This window comes from Aquarana catesbeiana, linkage group LG10 (assembly GCF_042186555.1).
Source record: "Aquarana catesbeiana isolate 2022-GZ linkage group LG10, ASM4218655v1, whole genome shotgun sequence".
Taxonomy (NCBI): Eukaryota; Metazoa; Chordata; class Amphibia; order Anura; family Ranidae; genus Aquarana; species Aquarana catesbeiana.
This window is the reverse complement of record NC_133333.1, coordinates 227424452-227446399: the sequence shown is the minus strand read 5'-3', so window position 1 is coordinate 227446399 and position 21948 is coordinate 227424452. Positions and strand designations below refer to the sequence as shown.

The 21948-nt window shown below is 48.8% G+C and overlaps 1 protein-coding gene across 1 annotated transcript in view; it reads right to left on the bottom strand.

Moving 5' to 3' along the window:
• The window catches only part of LOC141111249 (indolethylamine N-methyltransferase-like), a 74973-nt gene that overhangs the window by 30877 nt on the left and 22148 nt on the right, over window positions 1–21948 (bottom strand). The window contains exon 2 of the mRNA XM_073603392.1: window positions 4571–4778. Coding sequence (XP_073459493.1) covers window positions 4571–4778 — 208 coding nt within the window. The remainder of the gene's footprint in view (window positions 1–4570; window positions 4779–21948) is intronic.

Genomic DNA, 21948 nt, shown 5'->3' with positions numbered 1-21948 from the left:
GAGATGGAGGAAGAAACCGAAGGAAGATAGAAGATAGAAGAAAGAAGATAGAAGAAAGAAGAAGTATTTAAATAAAGGAATTGTCAAAAATTGTTTCTTGTCATTTTTAACATTTTTGACACTTTTTAGTGAAATGGTAAGGGTACTTTTGTACCCCCTTACCATTTCCCACAGGGGGCAGGGGCCGGCATCTGTGGGTCACCTTCTTAAAGGGGGCTTCCAGATTCCGATAAGCCCCCCGCCTGCAGACCCCCACAACCACCGGCCACATGCCCTCAACATTGGGAGGGTGCTTAAGGGTAGCCCCCCAAAACACCTTGTCCCCATGTTGATGAGGACAAGGGCCTCATCCCCACAACCCTGGCCGGTGGTTGTGGGGGTCTGCGGGCGGGGAGCTTTTTGGAATCTGGAACCTCCCTTTAACAAGGGGACCCCTCTATTAGTGCAGACCCCCCTCAGTGCAGCCCCCCTCTATTAGTGCAGAACCCCCTCAGTGCAGACCCCCCTCTTTTAGTGCAGACCCCCCTCAGTGCAGCCCCCCCCATTAGTGCAGACCCCCCCTCTATCAGTGAGGACCCCACTTTTATTGTTTCACTTTAAGCATTATTAAAATCACTGCACCTGAAAAAACGGCCGTTTTTAAAAATTTTTTTGCATTGATCCATGTCCCCTGGGGCAGGACCCAGGTCCCCAAACACTTTTTATGACAATAACTTGCATATTTAAAATTAGCACTTTTGATTATTCATGTTCGTGCCCCATAGACTTTAACAGTGTTCGCGTGTTCGAACAAATTTTTTGCCTGTTCGCATGTTCTGGTGCGAACCGAACAGGGGGGTTTTCGGCTCATCCCTAGTCCAGAGATATCCCCCATGTTACCATTTTTCTGCCACTTGATGTCCTCGGTCTGATGACCGGGATCATTGAACCCACTTCCTCTTAGCCCAGGTTGTCCTGGACCCTCCCCACTCTGTGACTGGACAGTGATATGAGAAGCAGCACAGTGATGGTCTTGTCTCACTGTCACTCTGCTCCATCCTTCTATCACCACATGAACATGTGCTGCTTTTTCCTCTCACACTCCAGTCCTGTAGTACAGAGGCTGCAAGAGGCGGATAACAGGTTGGATTCAGGTACACTGTTTGCATTCAAAATGATTACAGAGCTCCGTTAATCCGTTAAGTCTTTTATATCTGCCTAGAATTTCATTTTAATACATATATAAAATACATCTTGTTATAGAAAATTATCATTCATCTTTCGCTTTTTATATGCATAAATATTCACCTTATTCATCCAGTCAATGAGACTCAGCTGATCACAGAACTGAGTAAGGGGCCAATCCCGGCTCCTTGCCACATGATCAGCTGTCAGCCAATGACAGTTGATCACGTGATGTAAACAGAAGTGAGTAATAGGCTTTTTTTCCTCGTGTTCACAGTGTGAGGAGAAAAAAAAGCTGATTACTGGCTTCTGTAAACAGGACATCGGTCACTCACACAGAGAGGCACTGCCGCCTCATCAGTGCCACCTACCAGTGCCCATAAGTACAGCTAAGCAGTGCCCACCAGTGCACACTAGTGCCACCTATCAGTGTCCACCAATGCTGCTAATCAGTGTCCACCAGTGCTGCCAATCAGTGCCCACCAGTGTCACCAGTGCCACCTATCAGTGCTGCCTATCAGTGTCACCTACCAGTGCCACCTATCAGTGCCACCTATTAGTGCCACTTATCAGTGCCACCTATCAGTGCAGCCTTATCAGTGCCTCCGTCCTGATCAGTGCCCACCTGTACAGCCTATCAGTGCCCATAAATGCAGCCTCATCAGCGCACATCAATAAAGGAGAAAAATGACTTGTTTTCAAAATTTTATAACAAACTATGAAACCCCAGTAGTGATTAAATACCACCAAAAGAAAGCTCTATTTGTGTAAAAAAAAATGATAAAAATGTTATATGGGTATAGTGTTGCATGACCACGCAATTGTCATTCAAAGTGCAACAGCGCTGAAAGGGTTGTTCTTCACCTGTACCACCTCCACTGCATACTACCAGGTGCATATTTGCCAACATTGCGAAAAAAAAATGTGGGAAACATTTTTGGCTGTAGGCGGAGCTGTACAATAATTAGGGGGCGGGCATTCGTTTGTAGGCGTGGCTTAGCAATAAGAAATACAAGTGCTGTGAAAAATGGCCGTGGTTTACGTGAAATAGTGGGCGTGGCTTAAATGGGCGTGGCTCAAAGAGGGTGTGGTTAGAGTCTGAGATGAATGAGGGATGGAGAGGGAAAGGGGGAGAGGGAAAGGGGGAGAGAGGAATGATGGGACAGCAGCCCCAGATCCTACACAACAATAGAAATATGTGTATTCTAGAAAGTTTAACAAGCAGCAGATAAAGATACTCCAAACACCTGGTGTTAACGCTTCAATCATCCCGGCACTATGATTGTTATGGTGTCAGGATGATTGAAGCGCATTATTTCTATTATTACATTGTAATATAAAATTAAATCATTCAACTCACCATAATGCCGAATCAGTGGGATCCCTGAGCGTGTCACCTTCCACGTCGCCTGCCACCAGCAGAGTCCATCCTTGCATCAAGTGCCACCAGCAGAGTCTGTCCTTGCATCAGGTGACCCTAGCAGAGTCCGTCCTTGCACCAGGGGTCCCCAGCAGAGTCTGTCCTCATATCAGGTGCCCCCAGTAGAGTCAGTATAGACCCCCTCAGTGCAGACCCCCCTCCATCAGTGCAGAACCCCTCAGTGCAGACCCCCTCCATCAGTGCAGATCCCCTCAGTGCAGACCCCCTCAGTGCAGACCCCCCTCCATCAGTGCAGACCCCCTCAGTGCAGACCCCCCTCCTTCAGTGCAGACCCCCCTCCATCAGTGCAGACCCCCTCAGTGCAGACCCCCCTCCATCAGTGCAGATCCCCCTCCATCAGTGCAGACCCCCTCATTGCAGACCCCCCTCTATTAGTGCAGACCCCCCTCACTGCAGCCCCCCCTCTATTAGTGCAGACCCCCCTCTATTAGTGCAGACCCCCCTCAGTGCAGCCCCCCTCTATTAGTGCAGACCGCCCTCAGTGCAGCCCCCCTCTATTAGTACAGACCCCCTCAGTGCAGCTCCCCCTCTATTAGTGCAGAACCCCCTCAGTGCAGACCCCCCTCTATTAGTGCAGACCCCCCTCAGTGCAGCCCCCCTCCTATTAGTGCAGACCCCCCTCAGTGCAGACCCCCCCTCTATCAGTGCAGACCCCCCTCTATTAGTGCAGACACCCCCTCTATTAGTGCAGGCCCCCCTCAGTGCAGACCACCCCCTCCATCAGTGCCATAGCAGACCCTCCCCTCCCATAACGCCCCCCACCACACATCCAGGAGCGTCCGGTGTTGTGCCGAGAAAGTTCCCCTCGGCAAGTAAGGACCCCCTGTACTGCGCAGGCGCAGCACTTGCGCAGTACGAGCCGACAGAAATAGCCGAGCTGAATAGCTGGGGAACTTTCTCGGCAAGATACTGGCGCCGTGTGTTCAGTGGAGAGGGGAGGGGCCGATCCATGTAGCTAAAGGACCCGATTCATTGGCTGCACGGATCGTGCCCCCTTTCTCTCTCCACTGAACACTAGGGTGAAGATCTAGCGGCGGCACCGGCGGCCATTTTGCTGGAGCCAGCTGCTCCAAAAATTTAAAAAACAGCATTCCCGATTTTCCTGATGGAAATCCCGATTCGGGACAGCCTCCAATCGGGACGAGGGTCCCAAAATCAGGATTGTCCCTGGAAAATCGAGACTGTTGGCAACTATGCAGGTGCTGGCCCTATTCGTTATGGGCTTCACAATAGAGAAAAAGGGTGTGGTCGGCCACACATCCGATAAAATCACCTTAATTTAAACATATTCTGAATAGACACTCCGCAATGTACAATTGAGAGGAAATGGCACACCAGCTAGTGCTATTTTTCCTCAATTGTACATTGGGGAGTGTCTATTTCAGAATATTTCTAAATTAAGGTGATTTTATCAGATGTGCGGCTGACCAGACCCTTTTCCTCTACTGTGAAGCCTGTAATGGACAGGGCCAGCACCTGGTAGTGTGCAGTGGAAGTGGTACAGGTGTAAACTGACCTTGAGCAGTGATTACTCTTCACCCATAGGCTTACTATGGGGCATCCATAGTCGGTTCGGACCAGAAGGCCCTCAGAATAGGTAAGCATAGACATCCTTCCTTTACAGGGTAGATAGTATAGGGCTTAGAATGGGGGTGAGAGCAGGGTTAAGTTTAGATTTGACTGGGCTTCTACTTTAAATAATGTGAATAGGCTTTTTCAGCACAGTAGATGAGGAGAGCCTGATTAAAAACATTATAAAGAGCTGAGAGCTCCATCTGCTGGATGAAAACATAGATTTGAACTTTTGAAATACAATATTTCAAAGTTGCCTGACTAAAAACATGAAAAAAAGTTAAAATACAAACAACTTAATAAATTAAATATACTCAAAAGCAATAGAAGTTGCCTTTAAAGAAACAATCTTCTGCAACCTAAAATGCAAAAATCAGGAAGGGGACAAGTCACCTCGTTCCTTCTAACTCAGCTGCAGCTGATGATGTATGCGACCAATCATATGCTCCGGTACGGTCATATAGCCATCTGTTCAGTTCCATGATACATCTCTCTTGGAATTTTAATATGACTATTTTTTTGAAGAATTTGGAGGCGGAATAAAGTTGGTGAATGGAGGAACCAATGCTGATGTCAATCAAAAATGTACCCTCAGCTCGACCTGGAGGAATATTAGAGATTCAGATGTTATCTTACCCAAAACTAATTTCACTGCCAAAAAAAGAGATTTCACATTTTCATCACATTCGGCATTTAATGACACTGCTAGATGAAAATAGCTTTAAAAAGTTGTTTCCAACCAACATATAATATGGTTCTGGGATTTCCTGCTAGGTCAAGCCTTATATGTCACATTATCCTCCATATATGAAAGCACCAGATGAGGAAGATGCTGATGGAGAGAGAGAGAGAGGGTAAGGAGAGTATAAAGGGGTGAGAGGGCTATTTGCAGAGAAACAGCCACTTTGCTCTTCATCTGTTCTGATCATTTAGGCTCAATTGACACTTGTGCAACTTCAAAATTGTGTGATTTCCACTGCGACTTTGTGACTTGATGCGACTTTTATGCCACATTGGATGAGTGTGACTTTGTTGCAACTTTGGCTTAGACCATGTGACTGCATATGCTCTACAAAGTCGCAGACACATGTATATGATCCAGTGCAACTTTCATGCGAATTTTGAGAGTTTACATGTTGCATGAAAATCTTACCAAAGTAGTACAGGAACTACTTTAAAGTCTCTGTGACTTTAAGGCCTCATGCACACAAGGCGTTAAAAAAAAAAATCTGCAAAGCCAGTACCGACATCAGGAAAAACACGTTTGTATTGACGTTAATGGTGTTAATGCACACAGAGTTCCTCTTTACATCAGAGTTTGCAGGATTCCCCCTTACATGCTGCGTTAGTGTTTAGCAGCGTTTCTCTGCTCTCTTCTATTTTTCACTCCCAAATCCAATTACCACAGCTTAACCACTTGCCGACCACCTCACGCAGATATACTGCAGCAGAATGGCACGGGCAGGCAGAGTAACATATGGGTACGTTACTCCCCTCCCGCGGGTGGGGGGCACGATTGTGCCGCCCCCCGGTGCCCAAGACAGTCGGCATCGTTTTTAGGAGCGATCTGTCCTGAGGGGGAGACCACTGATTCATGGCCTCTCCCTCACGATCGCTCCTGACGAATGAGAAGCTTCCTCTGCTTCTGAAATGTAAACAGAAGCAGAGAAAGTGATGTCATCTCTCCTCGTGGAGCCTTTTCGTTCCGGATCCTGAGTAGAGAAGACATCAATGTGAGTTGCACCAACAGCACACTAACACCAGTACACATAGGCACATAACCCCCCCCCCCCCCCCGCACCCCCTGTGACCCTAGGGTTGCCACCTTTTCTTCAAGTCAAACCCAAACAATTTAGCGGCGCACATCAATTTTTTTATTTATTTTTTTTTTACAGCATATACTATGCAGTACATATATTATGTGATTAAATAACATTTATAATCATATGAAGTTAATCACAAGAGTCCCCTCTTACATCAGAGTCCACAGAGTTCCCCTTTTAAACCTGAATCCGCAGAGTTCCCCTTTTACATCTGAACTTGCAGAGTTACCTTACACTGTTAGGGGGGACTCTGCAGACTAATGTAAGGGAGAATTTCAGGGACTCTGACCTAAGGGATGCTCTGGGACCCCTGATTTAAGGGGGAACACTAAGAACACATTACACTCTTGGCTTAGACAACTACAGACAGCAACCCTGCTGGGAAGCCAGAGTCTGGTCTGAATAATGTGTCCGGGTTTCAGGTGGTCTGAAACCCGGACACATGATTCAAAACCCGAACTGTCCGGGTGAATCCTGGACAGGTTGCAACCCTATGTCACCCCCTGTCACAGTGACACCAATAGCAATTTTTATTTTTTTTACTGATCACTGCATTGGTGTAATTTGTGACTGTTATAAGTGTTAGGGCAGTTAGTGGTAGGCCCCTTTAAGTCTAGGGTACCCCTAACTCCCCTAATAAAGGTTTAACCCCTTGATTGCCTCCCAGTTAACTCTTTCACCCCCTGTTGCCAGTGTCACTAAGCGATCATTTTTCTGATCGCCGTATAAGTGTCACATGTGACGCTAGGTAGCCAGTTAGTTATTTAGGTTCACCGTCAGCTTTTTATAACGTCAGGTACCATATACTACCCAATAAAGGTTTTAACCCCCTGATTTCCCCCTAGTTAACCCTTTCACCAGTGATTACCATATAAGTGTTACGGGTGACGCTGGTTAGTTTGGTTTTTTTACCCACCATTTATTACCCAATAAAGGTTTAATCCCTGCTGCTGCACCAATATATGTGCAGGCACCCGCCTCAAGTATTACCTCTATAAGAGGTATGTCTGCTTCCGCCCCACTTCCCCAGCGATTTAGGGGTGATCCAGTTCAATGCAGAGGGTTTCTCAACCAAGTTGAGATATACTTTGAGATGCTGCCCCAGGCGTTTCCCACGGACAGACACAAAGTAGGGTTTGTGATATCTTTGCTTTCTGAGAGAGACTTGGCCTGAGCTAACCCTCTATGGGAGACGCAAAAACCTGTTGTCTTGAGTTACCCTGAGTTAGTGGCCTCCTTTAAAAGGGCATTTGACTTTCCCGCACGCTCTGCTTCTGCTGCCAAGTGCCTCATGTCCATCAAACAGAGTATGTGAACTGTTGCCGACTACGCCATTGAGTTCCGTACTCTGGCAGCAGATTTTGCTTGGAACAATGAGGCCCTCATGGCTACTTTTTCTCATGGTCTCTCGGATTCCATCAAGGATGAGATAGCAGCCCGAGATATACCAACTGAGCTGGAGAGCTTGATCTCGTTTGCCATCCTCATTGACTCCAGACTCAGAGAAAGACTTTCTTTTAAGGAGCGCTTGCAGAAGCCTCCTGTACATTTGCCTCCAAGCTTTACAGTCCCACCCGTGCCTCCCTCACCTCCCATGCCTCCTGGTACCGAGTCGGTCAGTGAAGATGAACCCATGCACTTGGGCTTCACGCGTCTCTCTGTGGTTGAGAGAACCTTTAGGAGGAGGGAGAGATTGTGCCTTTATTGTGGCTAGGCAGGTCACTTTTTGAACTCTAGTCCTACCCGTCCTGGGAACACCCGAACCTTGAGGTCCTGTCATGGACAGACCTTAGGTGGCGTTGTTTCATCCCCAGTTATCCAGAAGGATAAGCCCCTGTTTTTGGTCACCCTTTCTTGGGCTAAGTCGTCTATCAAGATACAGGCTCTAATCGACTCTGGGGCTGCAGGCCTGCTCATTGATGCTGCCTTTGTATCAAAGCACTCAATTCCACTGCAGCTGCGTGACACTCCACTTGCCATTGAGGCTCTTGTTGGGAGACCTCTACAACCTGCCCATGTGACTCATGAGACGGTTCCGTTGTCCATGGCCGTAGGGGCTCTTCACCATGAGATAATCCAATTCCAAGTGATTTCCTCTCCTAAGTTTCCGCTGGTTATTGGTTATCCTTGGTTACAGAGGCACAACCCCTCTTTTGATTGGCTCCGTGCTAAGGTTCTCTCCTGGTCACCACAATGCAGTGAAATATGCTTCCGGAAGGTAGCCAAGGTCCTGTGTACCTCTTCACTCTCTCCTCCTGCCAGAGTAGTACCGTGATTTTAGTGATGTCTTTGACAAAGGTCAAGCTGGTAGTTTGCCTCCACACCGGCTGTATGATTGCGCAATTGACCTTCAACCTGGTGCCACTCCCCCTCGTGGCCAGGTTTACCCTTTGTCGGTCTTGGAGGATAAAGCCATGGAGGAGTATGTTGCAGACGCACTTTCTCGGGATTTCATCCGCAAATCCTTGTTTCCTGCTGGTGCTGGTTTCTTCTTTGTGAAAAAGAAGAACAGTGAACTGATACCTTGTATTGATTATAGGGGTCTCAATCGTTTCACGATTAAGAATTCCTACCCGATCCCGTTGATTACAGAGTTATTTGACCGCCTCAAGGGAGCAACGGTTTTCACTAAGCATGATCTGAGAGGGGCTTACAATCTCGTGAGGATTAAGGAGGGCGACGAGTGGAAAACTGCGTTTAATACCAGAACAGGCCATTATGAGTACCTTGTAATGCCTTTTGGCCTTTGTGACAACCCCAGCAGTTTTCCAGGAATTTATTAACGATGTCCTCCGAGATTTGTTGCAGTTATGTGTGGTGGTTTATCTCGATGATATCCTCATATTTTCCAAGTCCCTGGAGAGCCACCACACAGATGTCTGTCATGTGCTTTGGAAGTTAAGAGAGAACAATCTCTATTGTAAACTGGAGAAGTATGAGTTCCATCGGGAACAGGTTAAATTCCTGGTGTCAGGTCCCACACTTACCAGACAGGTGAGTCCGCTTGGGCAGAGGGTAGGCTCCCTTACGTATCCGATTCGGGGCCCCTGATAGAGTAAACAGGAAGCCCACGAATGCGGAGTGGTATGAGGGCCTGCTGTGGAGTCCTGGAGCAGGGTGGTTTTACAAGCAACTGGTAGAGCTTCAGGTAGGCTGGAACTGATGCTGAGCAGGAGCTTATCAGGGTGGTCACACACAGGCAGAGGTCGGCAGCAGGCTGGCAGCAACGGTACAAGAGGAGCAGGCAGTAACAAGGTCAAACAAGCCGGGGTTGGGTTCAGGCAGCAATCAAGGGAGGTCCAAAGACAAGCCGGGTCACAACGGGTCAAACTTCAGGAACACAGGAACACAGAGAGGATCACAGGAACAAGACACAGAGCTGTTGATCAGGCAGCACCGAACAGGGACAGAGGCAGACTTAAATAGGCTGATTGGCGCCAAAACGCTGCGCACGTGCGTACGCCGATTCGCCAAAGCACTGCACGCCCCCGCACACGCCCGAGCACGCTCCCGACGCCGGCGTGCACGCCAACGCTACCGGGCACGCCTGCGGTAACGCCCATAGGCGAACGCGCGCTAGCGCGGACGTGCGTCAGCGCGAACGCGCGTACGCACATCCGCCCGGACGCCACCCTGCATGCCACGGCTGGTCAGACCAGACACGCCAGCGCCCTCTGGAACACGCGCCCTAGCACGCACGGAGACACGAGCACCAACGCGCCCCGGCGCGCACCGGCGCCCAACCAGGTAACCTCTCTGACAGTGCCCCCTCCTCAAGGGCAGACTCCGGATGCCCAGCTGGGCCATCTTTGTGGCATGAGAAGTTTTAAAAGACTGAAGAAGTTCTCTGGCATGTAGGTTACTTTCTGGCTCCCATGAATTGTCTTCGGGTCCATAGCCCCGCCATTTCACCAGATATTGAATCTGATTGCGTCTTCTTCTGCAATCTAAAATTGCCTCCACCTTGAACTCCTCCTCGCCGTTAACCAAGATAGGTTTGGGTGGCCCAATACTACGGCCAGAAAAAGAGTTGGGGTAACCGGCTTCAAGAGGGACACGTGGAAGACTGGGTGTATCCTCAGGGAGTTAGGAAGGTCAAGTTCATATGCCACATTGTTGACTTTTCTTTTAATCGGAAAAGGACCCAAATATTTAGGACCCAGTTTTTTGGACGGACAGGCCAACTTAAGGTTAGCAGTAGATAACCAGACAGAATTGCCCGGTTCCAGAACAAGTTCTCCCCGTCTCTTCCTGTCAAAAATTCTCTTATAATCTTCTTGAGCTTTAGTCATGGTATCCTGCAGCAATTTGTTATTGTTTGAGAAAAAGTCCAAAGTTTTGGATACTGCAGGAACAGGGCATTCGGGAATAGATCCAGGCAAGAAGGATGGGTGGAAACCATAGTTGGCATAAAACGGTGACTGATTGGTAGCTGAGTGTAGTGAGTTGTTGTAAGAGAACTCCGCGATGGGAAGCAGGGAAGCCCAGTCATCCTGGGAGAATGCAGAGAAACAGCGGAGGTACTGCTCTAAGGTTTGATTCGTCCTCTCGGTTTGTCCATTTGACTGGGGATGATAGGCCAAAGAGAATGATAACTTGATTTCCAGGGCGCCACAAAGGGCTTTCCAGAATCTGGAGGTAAACTGGACGCCTCTGTCAGAAACTATATTGGTTGGTACTCCATGCAGTCTGATGATCTCCTTAATAAAGATGGTAGCAGTCTCCATAGCCGAAGGGGTGCCCTTCATGGGGAGGAAATGAGCCATTTTAGACAGCCTGTCTACAACAACGAAAATGGAAGAAAAACCTTCTGATGGAGGGAGTTCGACAATAAAGTCCATTGAAATCATGGCCCATGGTCTCTCTGGGACTAGTAATGGTCTCAACAGACCCCAAGCTCTTGCCCGGCTACTCTTGCTTCTGGCGCAAGTATTACAGGACTCAACATATTCCTTGCAATCCTTGGTCAGGTGGGGCCACCAAAAGGTGCGTTGGACAAGATCAATTGTCTTCCGTGTGCCGAAGTGACCGGCCAGTTTGTGATCATGGCATAAGCTTAATACTCGTACCTTTAGCTCCTCAGGGACCACAATTTTATTTTTATACCAGAACAGACCATCTTTGGTACAAGCTTCAGCAGGTGGTGACATTCCCATAGAGGATCGTCTGATCTGAGAGATTAGATCCTCCTGTAAGATCAGGAAATTCCCAGAGGGGAGAATGGTGTCTGGAGACAGGGTCTTCTCTGAATCAAGAAACATTCGGGAAAGGGCGTCGGATTTGACATTCTTGGATCCGGGTCTGTAGGTAATATGAAAAATAAATCGGGAAAAAAAAAATGCCCATCTGGCCTGCCGGGGTTTCAGTCTCTTGGCTGTCCTTCAGTATTCTAGGTTTTTATGGTCCGTGTAGACCAAAATGGGATGAGCTGCACCTTCCAGGAGATAGCGCCATTCCTCCAGAGCTGCTTTAATGGCTAGAAGTTCCCGATCTCCCACATCATAATTTCTCTCGGAAGGGGAGAGTTTACGTGAGAAAAATCCCACAGGGTACAGGAGTGCTTTGGCACCTTGTCTTTGTGAGAGTACGGCTCCAACCGCGACTTCGGAAGCATCTACTTCCAGGACGAAAGATAAGGCAGGGTTGGGATGTTTGAGGATAGTGGCTGACGTAAACAGAGCTTTGAGTCTTTCAAAGGCCACTTGCGCCTTGGGGGTCCAGCAGAACCGGGTTCCTTGTTTGATAAGTTCCATAATGGGAGTGATAATTGAAGAGAATCCTTTAATGAATTTCCTATAGAAATTAGCAAAGCCAATAAAGCGCTGTACTCCCTTCTTGTCTATAGGTGCAGGCCAATCCAAGATAGCGGATACTTTTTGCGGATCCATCTTGATACCGTCAGGGGAAATGACCAAGCCTAGGAACTGGATGGATTGGCGCTCGAACTCGCATTTTTCGAGTTTGGCATAAAGCCCATGTTGTCTAAGCCGGGTAAGTGCATTTCGTACATGTTTGCGGTGGTCAGTCTGGAAGCAGAGAAAACCAGGATATCGTCTAGATAAACGATGACATATAGGTCCAGAAAGTCCCAAAAGACATCATTGACGAAGTGCTGGAATGTGGCCGGCGCGTTGCACAGACCAAAGGGCATGACGAGGTACTCGTAGTGCCCAAATCGAGTACGAAAGGCCGTCTTCCATTCGTTCCCCTCTCTTATGCGGATTAAATTGTAGGCTCCACGGAGGTCCAACTTGGTGAAGACGGTAGCAGATCCTAATCTCTGAAACAATTCAGGAACCAGAGGTAGTGGGTATCTGTTTTTTACAGTAATTTTATTGAGCTCCCAGTAATCGATGCAAGGACGTAAGGAGTGATCCTTCTTCTCTACGAAAAAGATGCCTGCACCTGTTGGAGAAGTGGAGGGACGAATGAATCCTTTCTTTAGGTTTTCGTCTATATAGACTTTCAAAGTGCCCAGCTCCTGCTCAGTTAAGGGAAAAATCCTCCCTAAAGGAACTTCGGTTCCTGGTAAGAGTTCTATCGGGCAATCATAGGGTCTGTGTACTGGAAGAGTTTCTGCCCCCTTTTTGCTAAACACATCCAGGAAATCTTGGTAAGGTTCAGGGAGATTTTGGTAAGACTTGATTTCTGAGTCTAGGTACAGGCATTGAGAGGAAGCCATAGGGGTTCCTTGTAAACAGTGTTGCTTGCAATATTCAGATGAAAACTGGATTTTGCCCGTGGACCAGTTGACACTAGGATTGTGAGCCTGTAGCCAAGGCATTCCTAAGATAATTGGGAAGAGGGGAGAGGAGATGACATCCAAGCGTAAAAGTTCCTGGTGTTCCGGGCCAATGGTGGCCAGTAGAGGAACAGTTTCCTGGGTAACAGGGCCGGAGCTGAGAGTGGAGCCATCCGCTAAGAAAACTGCTAATCCCTGAGCCTTGGTTTGAGTAGGAATATGATGGTTTTTAATGAAGGTCCAGTCAATGAATCCGCTACATGCTCCCGAATCAATGATGACCGGTACTGGGATGTTCCTTCCAGGTAACTGTAATATAACGGAAAGTGTTAAGTGGTTACCGGATCTAGGTAAAACAGGTGCACACAACGAAGAGGACGGTAAACACTTACGTCTCTTATTGGGACATGCCCTTGCAAAATGTCCAGACTCTCCGCAGTACAGGCACAGGTTGAGAGTGCGTCTGCGTGTCTTCTCTTCTGGGGTCAGAGAGGGACGGAGCAGTCCCAGCTGCATGGGCTCAGGAGCCTCCTGGGTTGGAACAGACGGGACAGGTGGAGCTTGGTTTGGGACACTGGGGGCCCTGGGTAACATCCAAGTGAGGCGTGGATGGCCAACAGACCTCTCAGAACGTCTTTCTCTGAGGCGGCGGTCAATTTGGATTGACAAGTTGATAAGCTCCTCTAGTGTCTGAGGTATCCCTACCCGTGCCAATTCGTCCTTAAGAGGGTCCGACAACCCCAGCCGGTATTGGTGACGCAAAGCCGTGTCATTCCACTCCGTATCAGAGCTCCAACGCCTAAACTCTACAGCGTAATCTTCGGCCGCTCTGCGGCCTTGTTGAAGGAAGTGCAAGGCGGCTTCTGCTGTGGCTGTTAACTGGGGATCCTCGTACAACTGGGACATTGCTATGAAAAAGTCATTTAAGGAATCCAAGGATCTGGCCTTTTGCTCAAGCAGGTGGTGGGCCCAGGTCTGAGGCTCGCCGGACAGCAGAGATATGACGAACCCCACTTTGGTGGCTTCCAGGGAAAACGTACGGGGTTGTAGAGCAAAATAAAGTTCGCATGCGTTGCAGAATGCCCGGAACTTGCAACGATCTCCGGAGAATTTTTCGGGTGTAGGCACCCTGGGCTCTGGTGGGAGCATTACTACAGAGGGAGCTGAGGCAGGATTAGCAGGTGCTGTTCCCGAAGGGGAGGCTGAGAGGGCCTGGACCTGTCCTTCCAGTCTGGTGTAGCCCTCCTGTAGACTTTTGACGGCTTGGGTGAGGCCCGCGAGGTGCCTACAAAGTTCATCCATGGGGGAGGCCCCCTGCCCGGACTCAGTCATGGCTGCCTGATACTGTCAGGTCCCACACTTACCAGACAGGTGAGTCCGCTTGGGCAGAGGGTAGGCTCCCTTACGTATCCGATTCGGGGCCCCTGATAGAGTAAACAGGAAGCCCACGAATGCGGAGTGGTATGAGGGCCTGCTGTGGAGTCCTGGAGCAGGGTGGTTTTACAAGCAACTGGTAGAGCTTCAGGTAGGCTGGAACTGATGCTGAGCAGGAGCTTATCAGGGTGGTCACACACAGGCAGAGGTCGGCAGCAGGCTGGCAGCAACGGTACAAGAGGAGCAGGCAGTAACAAGGTCAAACAAGCCGGGGTCGGGTTCAGGCAGCAATCAAGGGAGGTCCAAAGACAAGCCGGGTCACAACGGGTCAAACTTCAGGAACACAGGAACACAGAGAGGATCACAGGAACAAGACACAGAGCTGTTGATCAGGCAGCACCGAACAGGGACAGAGGCAGACTTAAATAGGCTGATTGGCGCCAAAACGCCACGCACGTGCGTACGCCGATTCGCCAAAGCGATGCGCGCCCCCGCACACGCCCGAGCGCGCTCCCGACGCCGGCGTGCACGCCAACGCCACCGGGCACGCCTGCGGTAACGCCCATAGGCGAACGTTAGCGCGAACGCGCGTACGCACATCCGCCCGGATGCCACCCTGCACGCCACGGCTGGTCAGACCAGACACGCCAGCGCCCTCTGGAACACGCGCCCTAGCACGCATGGAGACACGAGCACCAATGCGCCCCGGCGCGCACCGGCGCCCAACCAGGTAACCTCTCTGACACCTGGGCTGTTATTTCCACTGCTTCGATGGACCCAGAGAAACTTTCGGCAGTCCTACAGTGGCCTCGACCCATGGGTTTACATACTCTGCAGTGTTTCCTGGGTTTTGCCAACTATTATCAGAAGTTTATTCGTAACTTCTCGTCTCTGATCAAGCCCCTGACCAATATGACCAGAACGAACGGTAACCCACAGAGTTGGTCTCCGGAGTCCATTAAGGCCTTTGAAAGTCTCAAGGATAAAATCAAGAAACACCGCGCTTGCTCTGTCAAAGCAGCTCACACACAAAAAGGAAATTTGTAAGAAATATGGATATAAATAGTGTAGCGCTAATATTGAACAGAATCTCAAAAGGCATAATATCCAACTATGACCACCATAGATCTAACAAGTACTACCATAGAGGTTTCAGATGAATGTATATTCACCTCTAAGGAAATCTAAAAACCAATAAAAGCTCAGATTCCAATGGTGATGTCTGTACATTCCATAGCTAAATCAAATGGGACAGTAGGCAGAAAAACAACAAAGAGAATATATATATGGCCATTTGATTCATAACTCTATATATTCTAAATGGTACTGGAAAGAGTCTCTATAAGTGTCTAATTTATATAGAAGCTGTAGAAGTCCAAAATGGGTGATGATATCCCCACGTCACATAGAATAAAAAGAGATGGTAGACACTGATGGAGGCTTACCGGAACCGTTGGACTCACAGAGATATATATCCCTTGAGTCAGAAAAGCTTGTGTTGCCACCGGGCAATATAGTGAGATGTCACGCTAGACCAATACGGAATCCGGATGCTGTGTCCAAAGCTCCTATCAGACTTCTTCCGTGCTTGACCAAATTTCGTAGTGGCTCATAGAAAGTAAAAAAGGGGGCCACATAGTGTAATACCGTTTAAAAGAAATAAAATTTATTGTGGTAGAAAACTTACATGTTCCATGATAAAAAAAGCGCTTGAATTAAAATTAATGGCAGGCAGTGGAGTCTTCCGACGCGTTTCGTCTCATTAGACTTCCTCTGGGGTACTCTACCACCGCTGCCATACTTACTTATATACCCACCAAGACCCCCTTTGATGAGAATCCGGCATGTGCCCCTTGTTTACTCGCACTTCCGGGTGTCGCCAAAATGGCGGCCCCTCGTGCGTTCCAAGCCTCTTTCTGATGGCTTCTATGCGTTCCAATCATCTCTTGTGGGGAAATGGGGAACCAAAATGTCAATTTGTTGTTAAAATATTAAATCATATGAACAATAAAATCCGCCCGGATGCCACCCTGCACGCCACGGCTGGTCAGACCAGACACGCCAGCGCCCTCTGGAACACGCGCCCTAGCACGCATGGAGACACGAGCACCAATGCGCCCCGGCGCGCACCGGCGCCCAACCAGGTAACCTCTCTGACACCTGGGCTGTTATTTCCACTGCTTCGATGGACCCAGAGAAACTTTCGGCAGTCCTACAGTGGCCTCGACCCATGGGTTTACATACTCTGCAGTGTTTCCTGGGTTTTGCCAACTATTATCAGAAGTTTATTCGTAACTTCTCGTCTCTGATCAAGCCCCTGACCAATATGACCAGAACGAACGGTAACCCACAGAGTTGGTCTCCGGAGTCCATTAAGGCCTTTGAAAGTCTCAAGGATAAAATCAAGAAACACCGCGCTTGCTCTGTCAAAGCAGCTCACACACAAAAAGGAAATTTGTAAGAAATATGGATATAAATAGTGTAGCGCTAATATTGAACAGAATCTCAAAAGGCATAATATCCAACTATGACCACCATAGATCTAAAAAGTACTACCATAGAGGTTTCAGATGAATGTATATTCACCTCTAAGGAAATCTAAAAACCAATAAAAGCTCAGATTCCAATGGTGATGTCTGTACATTCCATAGCTAAATCAAATGGGACAGTAGGCAGAAAAACAACAAAGAGAATATATATATGGCCATTTGATTCATAACTCTATATATTCTAAATGGTACTGGAAAGAGTCTCTATAAGTGTCTAATTTATATAGAAGCTGTAGAAGTCCAAAATGGGTGATGATATCCCCACGTCACATAGAATAAAAAGAGATGGTAGACACTGATGGAGGCTTACCGGAACCGTTGGACTCACAGAGATATATATCCCTTGAGTCAGAAAAGCTTGTGTTGCCACCGGGCAATATAGTGAGATGTCACGCTAGACCAATACGGAATCCGGATGCTGTGTCCAAAGCTCCTATCAGACTTCTTCCGTGCTTGACCAAATTTCGTAGTGGCTCATAGATAGTAAAAAAGGGGGCCACATAGTGTAATACCGTTTAAAAGAAATAAAATTTATTGTGGTAGAAAACTTACATGTTCCATGATAAAAAAAGCGCTTGAATTAAAATTAATGGCAGGCAGTGGAGTCTTCCGACGCGTTTCGTCTCATTAGACTTCCTCTGGGGTACTCTACCACCGCTGCCATACTTACTTATATACCCACCAAGACCCCCTTTGATGAGAATCCGGCATGTGCCCCTTGTTTACTCGCACTTCCGGGTGTCGCCAAAATGGCGGCCCCGCGTGCGTTCCAAGCCTCTTTCTGATGGCTTCTATGCGTTCCAATCATCTCTTGTGGGGAAATGGGGAACCAAAATGTCAATTTGTTGTTAAAATATTAAATCATATGAACAATAAAATCCGCCCGGATGCCACCCTGCACGCCACGGCTGGTCAGACCAGACACGCCAGCGCCCTCTGGAACACGCGCCCTAGCACGCATGGAGACACGAGCACCAATGCGCCCCGGCGCGCACCGGCGCCCAACCAGGTAACCTCTCTGACACCTGGGCTGTTATTTCCACTGCTTCGATGGACCCAGAGAAACTTTCGGCAGTCCTACAGTGGCCTCGACCCATGGGTTTACATACTCTGCAGTGTTTCCTGGGTTTTGCCAACTATTATCAGAAGTTTATTCGTAACTTCTCGTCTCTGATCAAGCCCCTGACCAATATGACCAGAACAAACGGTAACCCACAGAGTTGGTCTCCGGAGTCCATTAAGGCCTTTGAAAGTCTCAAGGATGCCTTTGTTTCTGCTCCTGTGTCGGCACATCCTGATCCTACGTTACCTTTTATCCTTGGTGTTGAAGCTTCTGAGACTGGTGTTTGCGTCCTTCTGTCTCAACGTTCTACCTCTGAGAGTGCTATGCATCCTTGTGGCTACTTTTCCAAGAAATTGTCACCTGCAGAGTGCAATTACGAGATTGGTGACAGAGAGCTGTTGGAAATCATTTTAGCCCTGAAAGAATGGAGACATCTCCTCAAAGGTACCACTGTGCCGGTTCTCATTCTTACTGGCCATAAGAATCTCACATTCTTGTCTGAGGCTAAATGCCTCTCTCCCAGAAGGGCATGATGGGCTCTTTTCTTGTCAAGTTTCAATTACTTTGTCTCATTCTTACCCGGTACTAAGAATGTAAGGGCTGATGCCTTGTCATGACAATTTCCCTCCACTTCCAAGCTGGAGTCGGTTCCAGTTCCTATGATTCCTCCCGATCGTATTCTGGCTACGGTTCGCACCTGTCTTGCTTGTCCTTTGGGTGACAAAATTCTTGCTGCTCAGGTCAAAGCTCCTCCTCAGAAACCTTGTGATCGCTGCTTTGTCCCAGAGTGTCTCAGTACTGCCGTGCTCCAGACTTACCATTCTCCCACGGCAGCTGGCCACCCTGGTAAGAATCAACTCGTTTGGGCCATTTCCCAACAATTCTGGTGGCCTAGTCTACGTGCTGATGTAACTGCCTTTGTAGCTTCCTGTTCCGTGTGTGCTCAAAGTAAGACTCCATGACACCTTCCAGTGGGCCTCCTACAACCCATACCCAATAGAGAGAGGCCCTGGACCCACCTGTCTATGGATTTCATTGTGGAGTTGCCCAACTCCAAAGGCAACACAGTTATCCTTATGGTGGTTGACCGGTTCTCAAAGATGTGTCATTGTATTCCACTTTAGAAGTTGCCCACTTCTAAGGAACTGACTTCCATTTTTGCTTGGGAGATTTTTCGCTTACATGGGCTACCCAAGGTGATTATCTCAGACAGGGGTAGTCAGTTTGTGTCCTGGTTCTGGCGAGCCTTTGTGCACAGCTGGGAATTTAGCTTGCTTTCTCCTCTGTATATCACCCGCAGTCTAATGGGGCCGCAGAACGAGCCAATCAGTCCTTGGAGCAATTCCTACTTTGCCATATTTCTCACCATCACAACAACTGATCAGACCTATTACCATGGGCAGAGTTTGCTCACAACAGTGCCTTGAATTCTGCTTCCCGATTGTCTCTATTTATGGCGAATTATGGTTTCCAACCTTCCATGTTGCCTGACTTGTTTGTTCCGCAGAGTATTCCTGCACTAGAGGAGCATCTCCGTGGACTTTGTTCCACTTGGGCACAAGTCCAGGAAGCTTTGCATCATGTTAATGATAGGTACAGACTCCTTCCTACCAGGTTGGGAACAAGGTCTGGCTGTCATCTCGCAACCTCCGACTTCTTGTTCCCTTACTGAAGTTCGCACCTCAGTTTATTGGGCCTTTCCGTATCCTTCGCAGGATTAACCCAGTGGCTTACGTGTTGGACCTTCCTCCTAGTATGCGCATCCCAAATGTGTTTCATGTCTCCTTATTGAAACCTTTGGTCTGCAACCGCTTTACCACCTCGGTGCCACGTCCTCACACTATACAGGTTGCGTACTGCTAGGTTTGGGGGATGATGAGGTCACTGACTCCACGTGGGTGCCTGATAGGAGAGAGGAGGAGGAGGAGGCACATCACCAACGAGGCAGGATGCCCTCCAGGGGCCAGCTTAAGGGCAGCACACTGACTGCATCACACCACAGAGCTCCGCATGTGCAGGGAGCTGCTGTCTCTACACATTATTTCAAAAGTACTTTGGTGTGGGCCTTTTTTGAAATCAGTGCATCAGATCCCACCGCTGCTATTTGCAACATATGTCTCAAACGTATCTCGCCAAAACATCACCCGCTTGGGCACCGCATGCTTGACCAGACATATGTCGACCTGCCATGCAGTTAATTGGCAAACGTACTTAAAAGACCCACACCTAAGAACAAAGAGGACCTCTCCTTGCTCCTCATCAGCTGGGATCTCCAACCCCACTATACCTTCAGTCCACTCTGAGACATGCACTGAGAGGAATGAAGGTTTAGAATTAGGTGTGTCACAGCCAAGTACTTGGGGGCAATCTGCTATCTGTACACCGATGTCAGATTGTACCAGGCAAATTTCCCTGCCGCAGCTGCTGCACTGCCGAAAGAAGTTCATTCCAGCCATCCACATGCCCAGTGGTTGAATGCTGGCTTGGCTAAATTGCTAGCACTTCAACTGCTACCTTTTCAGTTGGTAGACTCTGCACCCTTCCGTGAGTTTGTGGAATGTGCAGTTCCCAAACGCCACTTTTTCTCACGGAAGGCGATTCCGGCTCTCTACTGGCATGTGGAAGGCAATGTCTTGGCCTCACTGGACAGGACAGTCAGTAGTAAGGTGCATATTACTGCTGACTCATGGTCTAGCAGGCATGGACAGGGACGTTACCTATCTTTCACCGCACACTGGGTGACTCTTCTGGCAGCTGGGAAGGATGCAGGACAGGGTGCAGTAGTGTTGGAGGTTGTTCCGCCACCACTACAGCAGAATCACCACCTCCAAAATTCTACTAGTGGTGATTCTGCCACACCTCTCCCCTTCACCCCTTCTCTTCTTCTTCCTCCATGGCCTCTTCCTGTGCTAATTTGTCCTTGGAACCAGAAGTGCTCTGTAGGCGTTCAAGGGGCTATGCAAGCACGCAGGCAAAAAGATGCCATGAGGTGCTTGAGCTGGTGTGCTTGGGGGACAGGAGCCACACTAGGGCAGAGATTCTGTCAGCTCTGCAGGGGCAGGTTCAGAGGTGGTTGATGCCATCCCAGCTTAAGGCAGGTATGGTGGTTTGCGACAATGGCACCAACCTCCTCTCCGCCCTCCGACAGGGACAACTTACTCATGTGCCCTGTTTGGCTCACGTCCTTTACTAGGTGGTGCAGCGGTTTTTGGGCAGGTACCCAGGCTTACAGGATGTCCTGAGGCAGGCCAGGAAATTCTGTGTGCATTTCCGCAGGTCATATAATGCCAGTGGTCAGCTGGCTGACCTCCAAAGGGAATTTAACCTGCCCAAGAACCGCCTAATCTGTGACATGCCCACCAGGTGGAACTCAACGTTGGCCATGCTGCAGCAGCTGCACATGCAGCAGAGGGCCAATAATGAGTACCTATGTGACTATGGTAACAGGACAGGGTCAGGGGACCTTGTTTTTTTTCCCCACACCAGTAGGCTATGATCAGGGATGCATAAACTGTCCTGTCACCATTTGAGGAGGCCATGAGGATGGTGAGCAGTGACAGTGCATGCATCAGTGACACTCTACCTCTTGTCCACCTGTTGCAGCACACGCTGCATGGAATAATGGACAGGGCACTTGAGACAGAACAGAGGGAGGAAGAGGAGGAATTCTGTACCTCTCAAGGCCCCCTTTATCCAGACAGTGTTCCTGCGTGTCTGCCGATCACACAGGAAGAGGAGGAGGAGGAGGATTGTGTCAGCATGGAGGTGAAGCCTGGCACTCAGCATTATCATCAGTCTAAAGGGATCATTTACAGTCCCAAGAAACCCATGGACTTGTACATGGCTGGGAGGGGGTGGCTGCGGATGATGTCGTCCTTAGTGACCCAGAGGACTCCGGACCGAATGCCTCAGCAAACCTACGCTGCATGGCCTGATCCTGCAAAGCCTGCAGAAGGATCCTAGAGTTCGTGGTATCAAGGAGAGGGATCAATACTGGCTGGCAACCCTCCTTGATCCACGTTACAAGGGTAAGGTTGTGGACCTTATCTTGCCATCGCAGAGGGAGCAGAGGATGAAACATCTTCGGGAAACCTTGCAGAAAGGTCTGTGCAACGCGTTCCAGAAGACTGGGAAGTTACAAACTCCTGTTCCTGGACAACGTGTTGCTGATGCTTCGGTCAGTTAAAGAAGGAGCGGTGGAGAAGGTGGCCGTCTGACCG